We start from the raw sequence: 22,573 nt of genomic DNA on the forward strand, positions 1-22,573 counted from the left end.
GGGGGGGGGGGGGGGGCGTAGTTTTGCGGGTGGTGCCAAAGAGCATGCAGACTCACGGCCATGTTCTGGTAGATTGACTTCGGATCCTACGGAATTTATAAATCTGTTTCAAGACAGAGCAGAGCAATCAGGATTTATCACCTTTACAACTGGAGTAGGAAGCCTCATTCGCAAGTTGGACCGAATAAACAAAGCATCCAAATATATCCTCATCAGAGAGTAAAGTTTTTAAACGACAGGCGATAAAATGTACAGGGATCGTTAAATTCGGGGAGCATAAATTTCCTTTGCGTTTTGATACAGTCAAATGCCTTTACAAACCCATTCCAGCATTTAATCATTTTCTGGAATGCTTCGGCTAAACGACCTTAGGACAGTCTGCCTGTCCTGGCACCCAGGCTGCACTAACTCTTTGAAACCGCAGGTGCCCGTGAATGTGTGTGCACCTTTCCAACGGAAAGATTCGGCTTTTGCGTAATTTCAAGACAGGTTATACGCCGACCAGACGCATGGCCGAGTGACTGCACGCACTTGAAGTCTTCGGTGGGAGTGGACGTCTGCAGATTTGACGTTTATTATCAGCACAGGTCGTTCCATGTCCCCACTCACTACCACTGTTGTCCACTGCCTTGGCTGACAGCATTTATACCTGCCCACATATGCGCCGATTAGCATAAGGTAGGTAAAACTTGGCAGCCACTACTGCGTGTAGTGCTGCCATAAAATTAAAGCATCGGATTGAATCGAACATTCCAATTGAACATTGGCCAATTTGACTGCGACAACTTAGCTACGCTCTCCCAAACAATTTTTTGAAGGAGAGACACGTCTTGCTAACTTTCATGAGATATTCCCACAAATTCTTTCCAGTAATACTATGGATAAGTCTTCTAGACTTTTTAACGAAAGGCTTTTTGTTCTAATTGCACAACCCTTCATCCACAATCATGATGGCATGATATTTCGTTCAAAAGAAAATTTAAAAAATCCTCAAGAGGATCCCAACAAAACTAAATATAATCTAAGCTAGAACAGAGGTCAGAATTCTTGCATGGCGAACAAAGGGGGCGAGTAGAATTGAATCGCTCCTTCCAAAAAAGGCAGGCAACTAACCCCGTCGGCTGAAACGGAGACGCATCCTCGAGAGAGTGCTGGCGTAGTGGTTTTGATGCTGGTTGGTGCCACTCGATCTCAGAGCGGTGGAGTCAGTGGTATCTGGTACAATCCGCAGGTTCTCAGGAGGTAAGTAGCCAACCTGACAGGTTGAATGTGACACCACCTTCCACAGTTCTGGATTCCTGTAAAACAACGCCAAGTTACAGAAGGTTTACGGTGTTTCTAAACCTGCTCGAGCGACGCAGACGGAAAATTTTGTAGCAAAACTTGTAACGACACTTGGCCATTATTATCAGATTTATGAGAAGGCTCCACTATGAGAGAAGATTATGCGGCCAGTTATTCAAACATGATTGACTTTGTAATTTTTCTTCAGCATCAGAAAAAAAATTACGTTGGAAAAATCTTAACGAAATTGAAAACAGTTGATAGGGGCCTAAAATGAGATCTCTGTGTACGAAATTTGACGTGTAAATAAGACATACATCTATTAAACTGTGAATTAAGCAAAAAATAATAAATCTGTAAAAGCATGATAATCCATTTTTATGAAGTAAATTTACTTAACACACACTCCAGTGATTCCCACAGCTCACTCTCCCTCCTCTGCTTAGAAAGGAATTTCAATGGGGTTTTTTAGAATTAAAATATATAAATTACCCAGAGAGGCTTAAGGTAAGTCCCTGAAGACGTCAAGCAACTCATCACGTTCACTACCGAGGTCTCAGAGGGAAATAAATCACCACAATCGCCAAAATGTTTTGATATTCGAATGTCTCCGAAGCCCAGAAACTACTGAAGAGAATAATTCAACTGCCGCTCAAGAGCTAAAAATGCAATTGCCCTCAGGTCAGACTCACACTGTTTATTTTGTTGTTTTAAGCCCAATTAATTCGTTTCTGATAGGAGCTGGCACGACTTTATCAGAATCTGATTAGGAGCACGTCACATATTTGTGACACCGAGCTCATTTTGGATGGTTCCCAACCTAACGCGTTTTTTGCGGATGTAAGGAATCAATCTGACTTGCGCTCATCAGACGGCCTCAGATAACGAAAGGAAAATCAAAAAGTTCCAACAGCTAATAAATTGTAGTAAACGATGAAGTTGTGCGGCTTAGACGTAAAAATTCGTGAAAATAGGTGCAAAAAATTATTAAAAGAGCTAATATTCCTTCAGCAATGTACAAAACTTGCATAACCCAAAGAGGCGTACTTTTTGCTCAGCACATAGACAGTCTCACCAACACGGACACGCAGGAAGGTCTTATTGTTTTGTTGTGAAGAGCCAGTGGTGTCATCTGCACCCGTGTCCGCGTCTGTGTTGCCATTTTGCTGGGCATTCTCAGTAAGCAGGCTGCGAATGTCCTCCACTGTGCGTGGAAAAGTCGACTCCGTTTCCCCGCTATCCTCCACCACGCACCACGCCTGGGGACTCAGGTGGGGCAGCATTTCTAGCAAAGTTTGGGATCAACAAAATAACATAATGAGATCGTGATCCCGAAGAAGATACAATTAGACAAGAAAAACATTCCCTAAGAAGGGGTGAGCAATGAGATGGAAAAGAGTGTTCGTTGAAATTAAAATGCACACCGATAGACGTCACAGCTGTCAAGTTATTCAAAGGGAGAATTAATAGATTCCGTCTACAGCTTTTACACGTGCACTGGGCATATCATCTAGCAGATTCTGAACAATACAATGGGTAAGAAATGTCGAATATTTAACATGCGAAACATAGTCCCTAGGGTCAACGAGCTCTGGCACCTCGCTTCAGGAAAAAGTCCGTCGGTAGGTTTTCAAATGTGAAGTGCGGAGCCTATGGTAGGCGATTGCATCACAATTCATTGGGAAAACAAGTAGTGCCTTTCTGTAAGTGGGGGGGAAAATTCACGTATCGTAACAATGGGCACTAACGTAGTAACGAGAGCGCATCTCATTATTCTACCAGGGAAATGAATATGATCACTTCAACTTCGAGCAAAAATATGACACAATTGACAAAGTTGAACATATCTTCTCGATGTGGGTAAGGAAGGGGCAAATTACTTGAAGTTCCAAGTGTTTATATTTCAAAAAGGCTGTATTATATAAATAACGAAAGTAAAACGAGATTATTTCAAAACCCTGAATACTATGTGCATGAATAGAACAATCGCGTTCCGTAGCAACGCTTCCACAGTCAATAAGGAAATGTACCTCGTTCTCTGTCTTAGCTACAGCAGCAGTTCCATCAGGAAAAAAAGTTGTGATTTCAAACAAGATGTGAAAATAGATATAGCATTTTTACTACCAATAAATTTGAGTGGACACGAGTGAAGATTAGACAGGAAACAGGAAATAAACCCCAAATTCTTACAAAATAAACTTCCAGGTGCTTTCCTGATTTTACTGCTCACAAATCTAACCACCAAGGTACCTCAACGTTGAGATGAAAAACTGCTGAGCTTGCATAAAGGGGGTCACCTATTTTTGCATAAATTTGGTCCTACAAGACACTCTTATGATAATAGTTACTTAAAGTTCGATAAAAGGCAGTGGAGCGCCCATTATAAAACATTACGGGCTAGACATACACTGCCACAGTAGCAAAGGAGTTAGCTTTGCTTCAGTTAACTGTCAAAGTAATTACTGATAATAAATGAAGACAATTATTTCCTGAGTGAAAAATTACCGTTTAGACGCAGTCATCTTAAAATAAAGTCGTTCCCACTTCCAACAGCACGCACCTGTGACGTGTTCAGCGTTCACACTCTAGGATTGACTAACCACTCTTAACAGCGTCGGGGCGTTAATGAATGGACCCAACTGGCCAGAAATGCGTATCAAATGGCCGAATGATGTAGAACACCTAATTAAAGCAATGTGAGTCAGAATACTGGCGAAAAATACGCAGTCAGTTAAACTTTTGTCTAGACATGAATAGGATGACTCCTGTAAACTAATCCACGCGTGTTCTACAAACCATGATAATGGAACTAGGAAATACTAGTTTTTAGACAGATAGTGAGTTATGGGAAATTCCGAAAATCCTAGCATTTGTTAGTACGAGCAGACGATGTATGTTGAATGAATAGCGTCCGAAAGCCGTGTCACGAGAAGAGCTGAGGTGCTGGTGCTTTTTCAATGACTCATTTCACCCTTTTGCGTTGGGCTCTGTGAAAGAGAAGGGCTTCAAGAGGCTCGAAATTCAAGACATGTGCATATTAGCAAATTTAAAGGCAAAAACGACCGACACGCTAGCCAGCCAACCAAACACGTTCGCACCTTTGGCTGATGGCACCTACACCTTCGTTGCAGGTCACATAACAGGTGTTTGAAGATTGGGTATCCAAATGGAATAGATAAATAAGTTCAAGGAATTTGCCAAGAAAATTTTGTAAATCAACATAAATGCTATAAGTGACTTTTGGCAGCGGAATTCTACTATAAAATCATCCGATTATCATCGGCCATGTAACAAACCAATGAGCAGTGGAAAGTGGGATTCAGGGACAAAAAAGTTGTTCCCCAAAGCCAAATGCACAAGACCCAAAAGCGCGCTTGAACAATTTGACAGCTTATAATGGTTGCGTATACGACTCATGCAGTTATGCAAGGTGAGTTCCTAAAGCAGACATTTTTAGCACTTGTCGTCATCCAAAATTCGCATCAAAAGTCTTATTAGAGTACGACGTGTACCTATCGTTAACGATTTACTGATGAACCAAACCGTTTTACGGCAGTTGTCAGCTAAAACAGCTACCAAAAGATTTTCGGGATACCATACAGAGTCGTTTCATTTCCGTAAAAAGTATTTATTTTTTGAAATAATACGAGGTTTTATAATGTCATAGCATTTAAGTAGTGTATTTCTAGTCTATGAAAAAATCTGTTGGAATGGCAATATAATAAATTAATAATAACAGTCTTAAGGAAAATCCACTGATTGTCCACAGGTTAAGTGAAGAAAAAACAAAAGGGCACACATCAAGTGATAGGTAAGGCAGTCACAATTTGAGAACCCAAATTTGATATTAATCCATCATATAGAATTTCTTGACGTTAAAGGAAAAGCCAAGAATGCAAAAAAGCGGATTAGATGTTTCTTTACCCTAACAACAAGTTGGCTCGGGGAGTTTTTTCAGTCCGATTTGTGCTGCGTCATGGTGCAGTTTTCCTTGTGAAACACGGATATCATGCACAGACAACCAGGAGTAGAAATTTGACTGGATTGACAGATAACCTTTAGCAGCACACAGAGGCAATAGCGGAAAGTAAGACAGATAAATCAGTTTGTCGGCATGGCTTGACCCGTTGTTTTTAGGCGACTGAGAGCAGTAACTAATGTGCAGACAAAAGCTGCATAATGAAACTAACACATGACAAAAATATTTCACAACCCTGCATATCATAAAGGAGAGAGCTTAGAAACCTGGATTTACTCTACAAAATGGGCGCAAAGGATCAGTAATCATAAATTCTAATAACCGGCGAAAGGACACACACAGACATTTTTTCCATGTAATTTAACTATAGCTTCGCTAATTCCCTTCAGACGATGGAATGAGAAACCGACCGGACAAATAAAGTAGAAGTGACTAACCGACGAGCTGAGCGAAGGTAGGGCGAGAAGTGGGTTCATGATTCCAGCAGGCACGAATAACAGCATCAAAGACAGCATCCGGACAGGCGTCCGGTTGAGTGAGACGACGACAGTTTGGCACATCGACAGCCTCGAGGATCTGGCGACCTGAGAGGCCCGCCCAGGGGACAAAACCGTAGGTAAACATCTCCCAGAGCGTCACCCCATAGGACCAGACGTCACTGGCGCTGGTAAAACGCAACTCGTGGATGGCCTCCAGTGCGCACCACGCGATCGGCAGGCGTAGGTTCGCGTTAAAGTTGGTCTGGTAGTAGGACTTGCCCAACTGCAGGGCTCGACTCAGTCCGAAGTCACCAATCTTCACCTGCAACGAGATGATGAACGAAACAAGTGACTCGGAATGCACGATTGGACGCAAAATACTGATTGAATAATCTCTGCGCTTGAAAAACACGTTTTTGTGGGCCTACAGCTCTGCAAAGGCCCATTAGAATATCGAGATCAAAAAGTGAATTTCGAGGGAGTGAACGAATAAGTAACAAACCTTTTACAACCGCATTATAAAACAAGGGGATATGAGACAAGTGTTTGACAATAAATTTATGCACTAACAGCAGATTACTAGAATGAATGTGCAAACTTGACCGGCTAATCATGAGAGATATATTGAAATAACCTCATGTCTAGGAAAACCCGAAGGTTTGAATCGAGATACAAGATACAGAAGCGTTAATTTCGGTTTTTAAACAGACCAGACCCACAATAGCGTCAAAAGGCATGGGAAATTTTGCGATGCATCAGAAACCTCCCAAGTAGCAGCTAATTTGTTCTAACCCTTTGCAATAAAATTTTGAAAATCGCAAGCGAAAAAACTGAACATACGCACCTAAAAGTTGTTCCTACAAAATTTATTTAAGCATTTCAGGAAATCAAAATTCAGAACTATTGTTTACAGAAGAGTCCACTAAAAAGACAAGACTCAAATAAGAGCCATTATCAGTTGGAGCTGTTAAGATTCCAGTATATATAACAGCCACCGAGTAGGAAGATAAGGAGAAAAAGGTTAGGCCCACGGTGTCTCTGGTCTAAACCCGAGTGACTGGGTGAAGGAGGAGGTTGGTTCATATCGAGAGAACAGGACGAGTTATTAAAAAGTAAAGTATAATGAATTTAGGGCATATAATTATGCCAAAGTATTATAATAGTGCTAACACAAGCATAAAAATTTTACTAAATATCGAAAATCTTCAAATCTTGCGATTTACATGTTTTAACTTACATTAAATTTCAAAAAAACACTAGCTTTACATTCCTCTGCAAACCATCAATGAATGCAATGACCCTCTTTTCATGCGGTTCATGCAATTTGCAATCCTTTTTGACGAGATCTCAACCAAGCATTAGAAGTCCGAAGACTGAAAAATCTGACAAACCACTCCCCCACATTTCCGGTGCAAAGGCAACCACAAGCGACAAAGAATAAGAAAAATTCGTTAAAATTTGTATGATCCGTGGCCTAAGTCACTGAAGGCGGGGGTAAGACGTCGAAAAATACAACATGGTTGATAAGCCATGTCACATTTTAAAATCGTGCATAATACAGATAGCTTCTGACACTTAAACAGACATTGTCGCCATCTTTGTATAAGATGCCCCGGATAATCTTCAAACGACTACCTCAATAGAAAACAGAATGCAACGACCTGTAAGTAAAATAAGAAGTCGGACGGCTAAACAAAATAAATTTGGCTAACAGTCGGCCTAGCAAACTCCAAAAGGAAGAGCCAAAAAGGGCTTCTTAATTGTGATAGTGGAGGCCCATTTTGGAGCATCAGTGAATGGACTCCCTTGTAAATTGTAGTTAAAAATAGCGGTCACAAAGTCTTGCAATGCAATGAGGATGAAACAAGCAATTCACGTATTGGTCAGCAGTCGCTGTTACAGCGGAAGACTGATCAGAAAGAGCTGGAAAGCGTAGTCAAAAAAGTGAAACGCACTTCAATCAAATCCGTAAAGCATAAGTTAGTCAATGGCGAGAATTAACAGGCGTTCCATGAGTGAAAACACTATTGAATCATGAAAAGGTAAAAGGTGGGTATTGACCGTGGTAAAGACACCACACCTCAGTGTTAAAGAAAAAAGATGGAAAGTAGAGAAAATGAGTTAAATACTTAGGAAATAGTGCAGTGAGACCACTTTTATGCTTGAAAATTAACAGTTCAAACGTTGACAATCAAGCTTCTATTATCCAAGCAACAATCAAGCACCCCATTACATAATCGAAAAAATCTGGCAGGGTACTCAAGAAGGACGGGAGATAAGTTGGGACATTACAAAGTGAATAGCCAATCAAAGTGGAGAAGTTCGCCCTTTGTTAATGGAAGAGGGCAAGCGCCATAAAATTAAGTGCCATGCGAGTGCATCAACCTATTGGCCATTTCTACATTAAAAAACGTAGACCATCCAAAACAGATGGTTCAGCGGCAAATTACTGAATGAGATTAATTCCATTTATTCACTGGTACCAACTGCAAAAGACATCACGCACACCTGAAATGCCCTAAAAGGGTAATTAAATCCATTCTTTCATTCAACTACCAAACCTTATTGGCATCCACTGAGTCTGAAATAAATTCCGGATAGAATAACCTCCATGCACTTAAAAAATGCAAATTTTCCAAGCCTCATAAAGCTAAGTGCAGTAATATCCAAGCTAAAAAGAAATGATCATGAAAATCACAAAGGTTTTTTTCTGCTAAACCCTTCCATCGGTATTGACTAAACTAGCTAAAGTCACAAAATTGCCTTTTTATGTCCTGAAACTTTCCAGGAAGAATTTGAAAGGTGTGAAACTTCCGGAGTTTGAATCCTAAGCACTAACAATTATAACAGCCAATTGAAACCGCTTCCTCATAACTGTTGGCGACTACTAAATTGTAGCTTTTGAAGATCATTCGCATGAAGTTCTGCATCCTTCACGCGTGTGAGAGTCTGATTGCCAGCATCTGAATCATAAATGAATCCACTGATCCATATTTACGAAGGATTTGCGGTTTCAAAAGAAGAATTCAGTGTTACAGTTGATTACGCTTCCGAAGGCAGTCGGTATCTAAAAAAATGAGGCAGTTTGAAATGCGTGGAACCTTTCCAAATGTGGCCACGACATGAGCACAAAGTTTTCCGAAAAAAAACCCTATCCATAACCCTGGAATTGAGGCAGGGATAGTAAGGCAAGTCCGGAGTTTCGCATTTCTTGAAGCGGTTCAACAGATTGAAAGACGAAACCATTCCAAGTGTGTCCATAATCTGAGCATGCCTTTTCCTAAAACAACTCATATCCAAGCCAAAGTATTGCTTACAGCATCCAAAGGAAATAAAATAAATTGGTTTCAGAGTTCTCGCAGCTGTCCAGTAGCTTGAATGATACGAGACCTTTTCAAAGGGTCCATTGCTCCAAAACTACTGATGCGCAAAGAAACCTGAGACAAATCATTTTCAAATGATACAAATTCGAAATGTTTGGATCTTCTCAAGCCAACCAGTGCCTTAAAGGATGTAAAACTACCAGTATTCCGAAAACTACCGATTTTTAGTGTTAAGTTGGAAAAGGGCACACAAATGTCGAAGTGCTGCAAAACTTCTAATAACTGTTGTAAATTTAAACATTATACCCTATCCTTGGCGAACACGAGGATGTTGCGTGCAGCGAGATCGCGATGCACCAGACGCTCCTCCTCGAGGTAGGCCATACCACGTGCAATTTGGATGGCGAAGTTGTGCAACGTGGCCACGGGAAAAGAGGTACGTAGATCGGGCTCGCGCAGACACTCCAGCAAAGAACGCAAAGGCGCAAGTTCGGTCACCTAACAGAGCAGAGAGGAGAAAATGACTATTAATGATTGATGTTTGAACATATTAGTTGTAGAAGAATGCATCATCTATGGCAGCTTCGGCTAACCCACTCCAAAAGAATAAAATTCATCCCGATTCCGTCAGCTGAATTCTACATTCAAATGCTGTAAAGAAGGTAGTCGATGTGGGGGGCTGAGTCTGCGGGGAGCCATTCAAATCGCGCCAAATATCGACGAATACATCAATCTCGGGTCATGCAAAACCGCTAGCAATGGAGTGAGATTAAAAGTAACCAAATCGAAACCATTCATCATAAGACAGTAAATTATGAGTGGTCAGAATACTAGACAACACTCCAGGCTGCAAAAAGATTGAAGTCACCCAGACAGGAGTAGCGAAACTGGAGCGAAGTTAGGATGTTGCTCAGAGACGCTGTCTGGTAACATAAATTTTACTGAACAGATTTTCCCTTGTACTATTAGTACAAGAAAAGTTAAAACCACATAATGTCATCTGACCTCCAGCAAGCCGCAAGTGAATCACAACCAAAGCTTCAATGTGTTAAGAATCCCAAAGCCGGGTGGACCTTTCAGGAAATGAATTGAGCAGGTTTTCCTTTCTCAACAGTGTTCCATGGGGATCAGTCACATCAATGTATTTCCATGCTTTAACAATAAAAATTGCACCATTTTAGTTTTCTTATTACATTTCAACAAACATTTCACTCAAAACTGCCATCATTCAAATGAGTCCTTAATGTGCCTGGACTCCATTAGGTGATGAATGTGAAACGCTCATTGGGCATATCTTCTGATGCTATGACATGAGCGCCCAGTGCTCTGGAAAGCAGTAGCAACGACTAATCTATGCGAAGATTACATCAAGTATCTGAATTGACTAATATGTATAAGCGTTAAGTGTAAAATTGCCACATGTAGTTTAGTAGGAGCACTCGAAAAATTCCTAAAGCATCGAAGGTTGAGTGACAAGTACAAAAAAACTTACATATCCAACCTCATCATGCAACTTTGACAAAATAATCCAGGATTAAGTTATATTCTAGGGGTATAATCTTTTCCAAATTCGCCAAAACACATGACCGTTGTCGAGCTTTCTAGCATACAGTATAAAAGGGTACGGGAGCAGAGAAGGGCAATTTTGGGGAGAGCAAAATTCCTAGAAAATGGGAGCTAGAGCCTCGTGATTTGACAAAATTATCGCTTCTTTGATGCCTCCATAAGAACGATTATTCAAGTACATAAGAAGACTTACCCAAAAAGTAAACCCTATATCTATGAAGTATCTAAGCCAGGTGTATTCAGATTTGAGATTTGAACGAAATGGCTATTTACATCGCCCTCCAAGTCTTATTCGTGACTTCTGTGAGCGTGTCGCAGTAGCGGTGTAATATCTAGGTGGTTTTGTCCAAATTTTCAGAAGTTTTAAACTAACAAAGCACAACCTTCACAGATCTTTCACTAGAGCTCCGTTAGGAAAAGGCTTGGCTTTAGTTGAGAAAGCAATGAGCGCAACATATAAAGCTAGATCATGCATTTAAACTAGGGTTAGGTGGTGAAGTGGCAAATAAACCGCTTACCAATCGCAGACACTTGGGAGCAACACAAATGCCATACAATCGAACTATGTCGGGATGGTCTAGGCTATTCATGATAGCGGCCTCCTTCAGGAAGTCGTCCATCTTTGTGGGGAAGCGTTCCAAGTCTAGAACCTTCACAGCCACCTGCAGTTGCCTACCCATGGACGCCGGCCGCCATGATCCCTAAAAAATTTGATTTATAAAAGGTCCTTTGTCAGTAGAGACCGACACTACTGAAATATTTCAGTAAAAAATCTGACAATGATGTCATGTCAAAAGCACGTCAGAACTAAATTCGCCAGATTGAATGCGATCATTATGTATTAGCAATAGCGCATCGGTCCCAGGCATGCACCACCTGATGTTTAATTATGATTGATTTAAAAAACCCAACCGATGCTACATTTGCACACTTTCCAGTCCTCAACAAGTATCTAAAAGGCTTCACTACAGATATATTTGTCTATACGGCTAAAGCGTTCCAGGAGGCTCCTTTCCACAACCTCCCAAAATTGAAAATGTTGTTAAATGACTATGCTCATCATTTCTGCAGATAGATTGCTCTTCTATGCAGTCAGCTGTCCTATAAACTGAATGATCACAGAAAACAATGCTGTGTAACGGGAGTCATTACGATGTACAACAGTCTTTAAAGCAGTGACATCATCCAAATATCCTTCTGCTAGGTGTCAGAGCGCCCCATCACCATCACTTGCAGCATTCCGCAGGCCTTTACGCCTTCGTTGATAAGAGATTGCGTTTATCACCCTCCGCAGATTGTTGCACGTGTACACTGCCACTGTTGCCTGGCGCCTTGACCAACGGTGTCTGGACTATCCCGTGTGAGGCCGCGTGCGGCGGTTAGCGGTGTTCGTAGAGGGACAAGCTTAGAACTTAGTACCACCACGGGGGCCCAAGTGTGGAAATCAGGGAGGAATTAAGAGTTTAGGTTTGATTTGAAAGCGCCCCGTACTCGTCTACATGCTCCTTTTAACTGTTTCAAAAAAGTAGAAATTTGTGTAATATTTTGAATGAGAATCGGGAGATGAGTTGGTGCAATAATATTTGGTGGCAAAAACAAATCAACTATTCACGTGCGTTCATCGACTGGGAGTTAAGGCGTAAAAGCATAGCGAGGCGCACCTGTTAAAATGAATGTGTTCGATGAGTTTGCAGTGGAATTCATGTACTCATTAATGCCACAAACATTCAGCAGTTTGAGAATCGGACAAACAGTCTAGTTCCGTTACCAATGGTTGAAAACAAGAATAGATTTCGGCACCATTATTAAAGAAGACGTCAAAGTCTCCGTACTTTTCGCACATTTATCACAGGCAATGTAGTGGTTTAACGGCTCAAAAGTAGAGCTGCACGAGACATGTAGGTGGTTTCACCAAGCCTCCGAAGGCGCTAGCAGCACGGTCGTTTCGCCATTCCTTCAAAAGGGTTGATGGTATGCATATCAACAGATGAAGTGCAAAAGGGACAGGAAGCCCACGAAACCCGATCACTCATAGAGTTTGCGAGTTACGATACTTTCAAATGACCAGACAATCCATGCATCAAGCCATATTGCGCCAGCAGACATCCAATTAGTAATGCAACAAAAGATGTTTGCTAAAATGGAAGGTATCTGGAGCTGGATTTTACAAGAAACATCTCATACCATGGTTGCATTTCATGGATCTAAAAATTGGATTTAATTCACCACTTCAATTCCCAAAGTGGAGTTCGAATGGTTCAAAAACCCAGACACAATACGAGCAGGAATGAATAAACGCAATTACATCCTAAGATGCAAGGGATAGAGGCTTATCTCAGCCTTCTAATCAGTAAAAATTGAAAACATCTAGCCGTCCATCACATTACTTCTTAGACCAAACTATCGGGAATGCAACAAAAACTGCTACTTTTTCCGTAACAGCGACTGATACGAACTGACTGCATGCGAAAACAAACTGACAGAAGTTACGCTTCTGCAATTCAATAGCTAGGCTGCAGTGGTAGTCAAGTGTGAGGGAATTTGCACACCGCAAAACGCATCAAGGGAAATTTAGTGGTCAAACTATATCGTTCACAGCAGGTAAACAGGTGTATCCCAATGTTCAATCAGCAGTCGACCAAAAGTTATGGGCTCGTTTCAAAATCAACTCCAAGAGTTAATTTACACTCATGCTGCAATTGGTACACCTAAGAATGTATACGACTTACTATTACGGCGCTGCTATGTACTGGTGCTTATTTCTTTGAACACAGACACTGTCGAGAATCCACTTAGAGTGATAAAGGAATGCGACTTCGAAAAAACGTGGCTTTTAATGACGACGACGTATGTTCAACCAGAACACAGTATCTGAGTGGACGTCCGTTAGCTGAAGTCCTGAGTCGTGGTTTGGTCTCATCTCCACGTATGCACAGGATTTTCGGTGACCTTGACATTACCGTGATTGTAAGTACACCAAGACCTTTTCTCCACATCATAGTAGTCACTGAAGAGAACTCGACAAGATTACAAATCGGGAAATATTGTAGGATGCCTGAAAAATCAAGTTCCGAAAAGGGGAGTTCCAGAGCGTTAAAGTAGGAAAGTCTTTCTGGGATCGTAAATATTCTCAGTAGGTTTTCAATAAGCTCACCAACGAAGGGGACAAAGAACCACCAGAGATGGAGGCTGATAAAGATATTTTTGACGAATGCTATGCAGTAGAACACGCTTGGTACAACCGCTTATCTCAGTCCACCTGTTTTTGAATCCAAGTCATAAGAAGTACAACTAACACCACTATTTCTACCGGTAGTTGTGCAAGAATGCTAACGGGTACACTTTTCTTGAGCCAACAAAAGCGAGAAACGAATGTGCATGAAAATGGGCTCTTAGGGTGGACCGGAGGTGGCAACCCCACTAAAAAAACAAACGCAACTGTTGACGTTAACGCCCTATGACGCCACAAATAGTTATCCCTCATAGAAAGGGATGACTAAGCGTTTCTCCCTTTCGCCTTAAAAGTGAACGAATTCTGCGGTGGTTTTGAAGCCAAAAGTAGAAATATGAGTTATGATTGTTACGAGCTTTACACAGGGCAACCTGAGAGGCCATTGGGAGAAAACGATCACACCCACATCCACCCTTGTTCCCTTTTCCGGCATGCTATTGCCACTTGGACAATAATGAGTGGACAGCCTGTGCATGTGTGATTGTTTTCGCCTACCGAAGCAAGACCTGAAAAGGTCTAGCACAATTATGATAGCGAAGCAACAAGTACACAGCTATGGAGTTATGGAACGGATAGCTGTCCTACTGAGGCTACCGTATTACAGCAAGAAAGGTGTAGGAAGAAGTGGTTTTAAAATAATCTTTAACTAGCGAAACTCTCGAGCTCGGTCCCAGAATCATAACGTGATGTACTATTCGAGGCTTAAACAGTTCAGTGAATCAGACTAATGCAGTGCTTTTTATGGTAAAATAGTGGAATGCAGTATCTCACACATGCAAACAAACTGAAAATATCTATACATCTGAACTAATGATTAAGTTCACTAGTGCATGTGAGGAGAGATGAGCAGGCAGAATTGCGTGTGGTAGACAGTCTATGCACGGATTGAATGCACATCACTAAAAGTAGATATAGGGCAAAATTATTCATATTCGGACAAGAAGAAACTTTTCAGACGATTCTCGCCAATGCGTTTTTGTTAACTTGGTTTACCAGTGTAAGTAGCAGATAGGCCTATTTCACATTTACACTGCTGACTGTATATTGCACCAAGGCATCTGTTGTGGGTGGCTGAATCTATGGAAATCACGTCGGCCTTACGCAATCACCCCAGTCCTGAGTCTCTTGCAACAGTAAGACTCGATTCAATGTGAACGGATTAAAAAGGCCTCGTAAACCCTACAACGTCTTCGTGGATGACCGAAGCGTTGCATTGGTAGAAGGTGCAAACAAACTCACTCCAGAATAATAATCACCCCGAATGCACTAGCTGCATAGTACACTGCAACATCGCAAAAGAAAAGTATTGCAAAGAGTCAGGACCCATTCATTCACCTTTGTTGCCTGATTGGTAGTAGCAGCAAGGCTGATGAGTAACACATGAGCGGGTGAGTTTATAGAAGGCCGGATTCTGGGCTGGTATCACTCCACGCGTGTGATTCTACAGGCACACAACCTAGTCTCTCATTGGCTGCAGAGCGAAGATGACGTGAAACGCAATTGGAGGGTTGAAAAGGGAGAGGAGACATTCTAAAGGACGCATCAGAGCAAGAGGGAACAAAGTCCAATCAAAGCAAAAGAGCATTTGTCTCTGTCCATTTATGAGACGGAGGAGTTGCTTGCAGTCCTGTTTGAGTGTTCAAGTAGTTCAGAAAAATGAGGACGTGATGCTCTCAACTAACCATTCCTCAAAGGAGGAAATAGGAGGGGGGGGGGGGGAGGATTCTAGCAGTGTTGGGTGGGGGAAAAGAGTGACCATGCCTTCAAATGGTTGAGCTGTGCGGATATGAGGAGAAAAGTGTGATGATGTGACCTTATAACTAAAGAGAATGTCATCTCTTGCAAATGTTCAGCCAAAATGCCTTGTGACATTTACGACGGGAATACTCCTTCCTCCCAATGATATGCCATGAGTGTCACATCTAACGAAACGACACGGTCCAAGGGAGGATAGTGGTGAAAGGTTGCAGATAGCCTGTTCATATGCAAGGGAAGCTACTACAAAACCATCAAAAACACGAAAGCGTTAAACACATTAGTGCAGAAGAAGGACATTTGCTTACATTTAAACATTTGCATTTTCTCACGTTTGGGTGACTACGCCAGTGGTGTAAGACTCTTCCCATTCCGCCTTTGGCATACTCGAACGTGTGACGAATTCTTTAGAGATGATTGCATTGCTACACTAATGATGGTGTGATGGGATATGGCGGAAACCTTATTCTCCAAAATGAGTACTACCTCCTCCGTTGACAAACCTCAATGGGTCACCCGGTTACCATGGAAGGAAATAACCCGTGAGTGGCTAACTTTCTAGAAGCGTAGCACAGGGAGCATTTCCGGGTTGCGTCATGTAACAGAACGAGTTCTATGGTTAATGAGCAAATACGGTCTCACGAAAAGAGAATGACAAACAATCCGGAGACCTAACACTGATGTTTAAAGAACCCGATGATGGCCTACACAGTCCCGGTTAGCATCAAAATGATAACACAAGGTGAAAAAAGGAATGAGTTCACGACAAATCCTAGGAATCCTGCTACAAATTTGCTTTAAAAAAACATGATTGGCAAACGGAACTTACTTTCTAGCCTTGAGCGCCACTTAACAACCGATTCTCTACAAGGCAATTCTCAGGCGCTAGCCTTCCCATCGGAATGCACCAGATGCATGAGGCGAGATTAGGGAACCTTCCCCTTGCGATAGGAAAGCGTAGCACAATTTGTCTTCCTTTCTTGTGAGTTATTTAAACTCATTGAATACCACTGATGTAGCCAATACATAAAAGCAATTCCAAGAAAAACAGGAATGGAATATTTTCACTAATGCATTATTACGCCCTACAGACACCACTTATGCCAGCAAAAACGCCTTCAGACTCGTACACCTTGCAATGTCTCCAGAGGTAACTCGAGTGCTGCGCTACCGCAGAAGAACGTCACCAATACGATTCTAGGAGTATGAAGAACTAATCTAAAACACCACAGTCCTTGTGCAACAATACAATCATCGCCAACTTGGTTGCAAGACGAAGAAAAACCTTTTTATTGTTTTTGCGCATAGGGTTCAAACGGGAACCGATTCACACACATGCACGACCGGGGTGGGGCAGACGGAAGCGCAGGCGGCTAACAACGATGAATTTGAAGAAAACGAAAGGCCATCAGAAGCAACTCCACTACCTGCACAACAATAATGACTCACCCTGGAATTAAATTGAACATAAATACGACTTCGGATCTCTTACGTTGAGCAAAAGTTTGTCATAAGCGGCTGAGGCATTCGTGACTAGCGAAAGTGGCCGGCAGGAGTTGGTAATTAAACTCTCTCGATGCCACTTATGTGAATAGCATATCAACGAAACGCGATGGAATTTACAAGTCTAAAATCTACGAACTAAAATCAACCTGCACGATCCAATGCCACAGGGTACGAGCACAAAAGCAAAATAAGGTAGACAACATCGTAAATGATCGGGGAACTGATGAATTCCTTGCTTAAAAATTAGCAAATATGCCCCCCAACGAGTATTGTGAAAGGAGAGAATAAGCTAGAGAAACTGAGTCTTACAGTTTTGAGATTAAGCGGGTGCATAAACAAGGGAAAAAAGTATTACCACCCGATTAGCCGAAACAGACGGTAATGTCGTTAGCGCCGGACAAAGCTGCTTCATCATGCAAGGAGAATGGGGTGGCAGTAGTAGTTTGCATCAAGGGCTGGGTGAGTCACTGGGGGTAAAATAGATGTTTATGTGAATCACTCACCATCGTTAAAAACACCAACAAAATCGGTTTTCCAGAGAAGATCATGCGTTTTTTGGCCACGGAAGAACCTATTACACTTTACCACAACACTGAACACGTCGGCTTAAGGGCATTCTGTTTAGAAATTCTTAATCTCACCTGAAGGAATGGTACTTATTTGACAATTTGATTATTCCAAGTGCCACAAAGACGCTTTTCATTCAGTCCACCTGATTGACTGTCGAATTTAGCAAAGCGATGTTTATTTTAATGATACATTCAAATATGAGGCGCTCTAGTATCTACTCCACATCTAAAGCATCTCAGGTCTGCCCTGTGCATAAATGGTAGAATGGTTTCCCATGCTGGGTCTTTAGGAATGCCTTGGAGCACAACAGTGATGGCAGCCATGGATTGATCGAGCTAGATGAACAACAATTTTGATGCCGTTGCTTACACGCTTCGCGAACCTAAGGTAGGAAAGATGTCGGTCGTGGATGGCAAAATCTACGGAGACTCACAACAGAAGGGTTGTTGAAACCGCATAGATTGTCGAAAATCTATCCAATTTTAAGCTCTACATAATGACAAGTAATGGGACCTGACCTAAACAAAGCTGAAAAATCATTTTGACAACGTAATGCGATTTTGTTACTGAAACAGCTATTAAAAGCAATTTCTGAAGGTACGACACTTCCTTTACGGTGCTGGTGTTGGAAAGATGGTTACTTTCAAAGGTAATGACATTCAGAATACGAACACCACTGAATATCGCCTCGTCTTAAGTACTACTTCTTAGATGAATCCATCCCATATACAGCTCGTCCCGCGGATGAAGCAATATTGAAGAATCCAAACTAAATCCACGACAGGTACAGTCAGAGATGGACTAGGGTTCCCCTTGTGCTGTAATTGATCATATCGTCCTCGAGCCTCTCCTGGCTACTCGACTACTCGCAGTGAGATCCGTGACGGCTGGAATCGGATAGAGATCACGGGGAGTGACGAGGACAAAGATACAAAAGAACAGAACAACGTAACAAACATGAAAATTATCTTAGCTTTTTAATTACATGGTCTCTTTAGTCCAAACACGATCTTGATGCCATGATGATTAATATAGGCCTATGGCCTGCCAGACCATCGGTACATTGACAATAGTGCTTATTCATACATGTTTGCACTAACGCATCTTCAGGGATGGATTGGATTACATTTATCTCAAAGAAAGTTGCTCAACACGTTTGTTTGAGCTCAGCGACAAATCCATGGTTCAATTGATCTCACTGATAGGGTCTAATTAACCTAGATGCGAAATCTCACACCTAGTCCGTGCATTCACCTTTCCCGTACACAACTACAACCGGCCGATCGGTCAAGTTGCACTAGTGCTACAGTGCATTTATCTTTTTTCCATGTGCCAAGTGTGGTGCATTGACTTTTCGCCACTTGCCCGAACTAGGGATCGCAAATCCTAGCTTAAGCACATACAGGATCCCATCCCAACACAAACGTGGTTCTATGCACATCAACATATGCATGCACATATAGATGGGGCGTGATAAGAGGTGAATGAAAAGGTCCTTTTCTTGGGAATAAAATTAACCTCCTTGGTTCTAGATCCAAATGAGAAGATTCAATCGTTCTTAAAAAAACATTTGAAAATTTTAGAAACAGAGTTAAAATCAGAGCTAGACTTTTGGACGCTAAAATAGGCAGCTGATAAAAAACGAAATGTGAGTGTAGACATGCATTCCAGACGGACTTTTAGATAGATAAGCACCAACGTGTGAGACGGTGTAGACTTGGGGGAGATGAATTGATGGAAGAGTTATTGCGGCGTGAACTCATCGCCCGCAGGAACATCAGCTGCATCCCCCACTCAGGGGATTCTTCTACTTGGAGAAGAAGTTAAATAAATTCGTTTTTTCACAAATCCATGAGAATATACATGGCAATTTCCTTGGGTAAAATCGCCCTGATGAGACACGTCGAACATAAACACAAGCACTAGGCGAATCCATGCTGTCGCAATGGTGTCTTAAAGGCAGTTCAAACATAAAAAAGCATAACACACAATATGCAACATTCTAACCATCAATTTTAAAACGAGGACAGATTTGGAAGGCGGAATTCAAAATATGGAATAGATTTGGAAAAGCCAAGGTTAGTCTCACTTTTATCGCGTGTGTACTGATATTTGAGACAATGTACACTGGCGGAAAACCCATATAGCTGAATAGCTTTTGTAAAAATATTAACACCACATGAGAGCCAAATAAACATAAACAAAAGCCTCAGCTGATCCATACTGTACTATAGGCACTTCAAACCGCCTCACACCTCCCGTAAATCGACAAACCGGAATAGGCCGAGAGTGAAACAGGGACTTGCCTGATGGACGCGGCCGAATTCGCCCTGACCCAAAGGGCTGGTGAGTTCGAGTTCAAAGGCAGGAATTATCCGGTAACCGGAGACGCCACTACTGTCACTGAAAATGCTCTCTCTGTCGTCTGCCGGCGGCTCAGTGGACGCGCGCTGATGTCGGGGTGGGGGTCTGGCACTGGTTGAACGAGCGAATTTCTGAAAGAAAAAAAGGCGGCAAAATGTCAGTGACACGACTAAGCGAATATGCATTCTAGTGAAATTTGGTTTGATTTGACATTCGACTGCATAGGAATTTCCCAACTTCCCACAACTTGGTTACCACCCTGGAGGTATGGCGTCCCTGCTTATGCCACCTGCTTACTGGTCACTTAACACCTCTGTAGGTTAGTAAAAAACCTGCTTTCAGAATGGCATGCCTTCCAATGTCCTCAGGGGTAACTTAAGCACAAAATGCGATTGAATAAACATAGAGGAGGAGATGTACGGCAATACACAACTTGCCATCTTTTACAATAACAAATTAATGCATGAGCAGAAATAGTGCAAAGGTCCGAAGTTGCCAGCGCATCAGCACAAGAAATACAGTTTACTTTTAGCCACTTTTATTTAATCATTTGTTAGGATCAACAACTAATCCACTAACTAATTTCACTTGGGCACGAGCAAAACATTAATTAAAGTGGATAAATTGTGCAAGAATTGACTACAAGTTTAATGAGCTCGTAAAATTTGTTCCAGCGCACACAATTGCAACGTTTATCACTTATTTAGTTACCCGATGCGAGGCAGACATGGGGGAATTAGACGGTTTTAATGTGTCCAGGGTACAGCAATACCAAAAAAGATCTTCCATAAAATAAGATTTGGACTGCACATTTGCTTAACCACAAAGCAGAAGCCATGAGGAATTAGGTAGGTCGCACTTATATCTTTTTCAGTATTGCGTTGTTTGCAGGAAAACGCATTTATACTTGTGCCCGAGCAAGAATAGCCGGCTTAATCCACAGAGATGTTAGGGATCGAGAGGTACTGGAAAGAGGCAAATAGGACTATAGAGGAACCTGAAATAAAATGCACTTTTCCGGTATTGTCGGACCAACAATCATGGGTTGAAGTAAAATTACACAAAATGTATGGTACCAAGGAACACATGAAGATGAGGGCAAGAAGTTACCTTTTTTAGTTTGCCCATGGCCGTTTGCGGACACTCCTTCTCGAAGCGCCTCCTAAGGCGGCGTACCTCAGGCCGACTCATCCCCATCTCCGCGAGCTCAACGTCTGTCACATACTTCAACTGATTCACTGTCCGAATCTAGCAGAGAGAAATAACTAAGCTAGTTACTGGAAAACAATTCAGTATACCGGCACATTTTTAGCTTATGTGGCCTCTCCTATCCCCTTCCAATTACAGCCAGTTACTTAATGCATTCACCACCAGGGTCTCAGAGGACAATTGGTCAGCACAAACCATGTGCTCTCTCATTCTAACAGGACACCAGTTTTCTTTATTTGATGTCCCTCGCCAATCCAACTCAGTCCCATGTAACCGGATGTGTCACGCATATGTGGCGCGGTGGGCCAGGAGAAAAAAATTGGGGCTTCATACATGAAAAACTGTGGACGAACGCGTTAAGGTTTTACATTGGAGCTCGATCGCAAGCATATAAAAATCTCTCAAAATCAAATAAAGATTCTGCTTACCAGATAGGAGTGAAAACGTTTTAGATTCAAAGGAAAAAAGGTCAGTTTCAGAGGTTACAAGGCTTGAAGCAAGCGTAACTAGAATAAGTGTCTTTGACAGTTTAAACTAAAAAAATATGCAAATGTCAATTATGGCACCCATGAATGATGACTGAGGTGCATTTGTCGTCTAGACTGAATTATCCTGACTTCTATAAATGTATAGTAACGGTTATTCAAAGTTGAATATGAATTGCAAACCTACCTTTTAATGGCTGGCATAACCCACTAGTCGCTAGGATAACTAAGGTTTATTAAAGGATTCTCAGTCCCTTTGGAAAAGGTTGTTTTAATATGGCTTCCCCTTACCCTAGGAAAGGCATCAATTTTTTTAGCAAAAACAGAAATCGTGTGGCCAAACGAAAGCCGTCTTCGTCAATCATATTACCCCAATAAACATCACCTCCTAATAGCTAGATTAGGGGACGAAGTAGTTTTGCCTTAAATGTGAAATCCTAATCCAGGAAATATGGCAAATAAACATGCCTTGAATAAAACTTGGAATCATTTAAAGCTAAAAGCCGAACGAGTTTCAACACTACTGGATCTCAGTGATTCGTATAGATGGATCTCGACTACTTCCTCTAATTAATTCCAAGAAACAATCAAAATAAAAGCCATCCCAACCAAGAAATAAATAGCAGACTGAAAAACCGAAAACAAATAACGAAACGAAACAATCCTCACCATTTCACGTGCCAATCTAACGACCAAAGCCGTTTCCATCTTAAGCTGTCTAAAGATATAGCAAGACGATCGCATTGGCCTAATCAGTTTCGAATCTAAGTTAACATTACACTACCCAAAATTAGAAAGTTTAAATCTTATAGCCCTAGAGA

General features: G+C 41.7%; 1 protein-coding gene across 1 annotated transcript in view; it reads right to left on the minus strand. All coding sequences in view use genetic code 11, as the record gives it.

The window, feature by feature from the left end:
- EGR_01149 (Tyrosine-protein kinase PR2) overlaps window positions 1-22,573 on the minus strand; it is a gene marked incomplete at both ends in the record, with an annotated part of 47,337 nt that overhangs the window by 10,981 nt on the left and 13,783 nt on the right. The window contains 7 exons of the mRNA XM_024490398.1: window positions 1,114-1,298; window positions 2,332-2,569; window positions 5,701-6,142; window positions 9,372-9,563; window positions 11,150-11,332; window positions 19,950-20,189; window positions 21,169-21,306. Coding sequence (XP_024355217.1) covers window positions 1,114-1,298; window positions 2,332-2,569; window positions 5,701-6,142; window positions 9,372-9,563; window positions 11,150-11,332; window positions 19,950-20,189; window positions 21,169-21,306 — 1,618 coding nt within the window. The remainder of the gene's footprint in view (window positions 1-1,113; window positions 1,299-2,331; window positions 2,570-5,700; window positions 6,143-9,371; window positions 9,564-11,149; window positions 11,333-19,949; window positions 20,190-21,168; window positions 21,307-22,573) is intronic.

Source organism: Echinococcus granulosus, assembly GCF_000524195.1.
Source record: "Echinococcus granulosus chromosome Unknown EG_S00004, whole genome shotgun sequence".
Lineage (NCBI taxonomy): Eukaryota > Metazoa > Platyhelminthes > Cestoda > Cyclophyllidea > Taeniidae > Echinococcus > Echinococcus granulosus.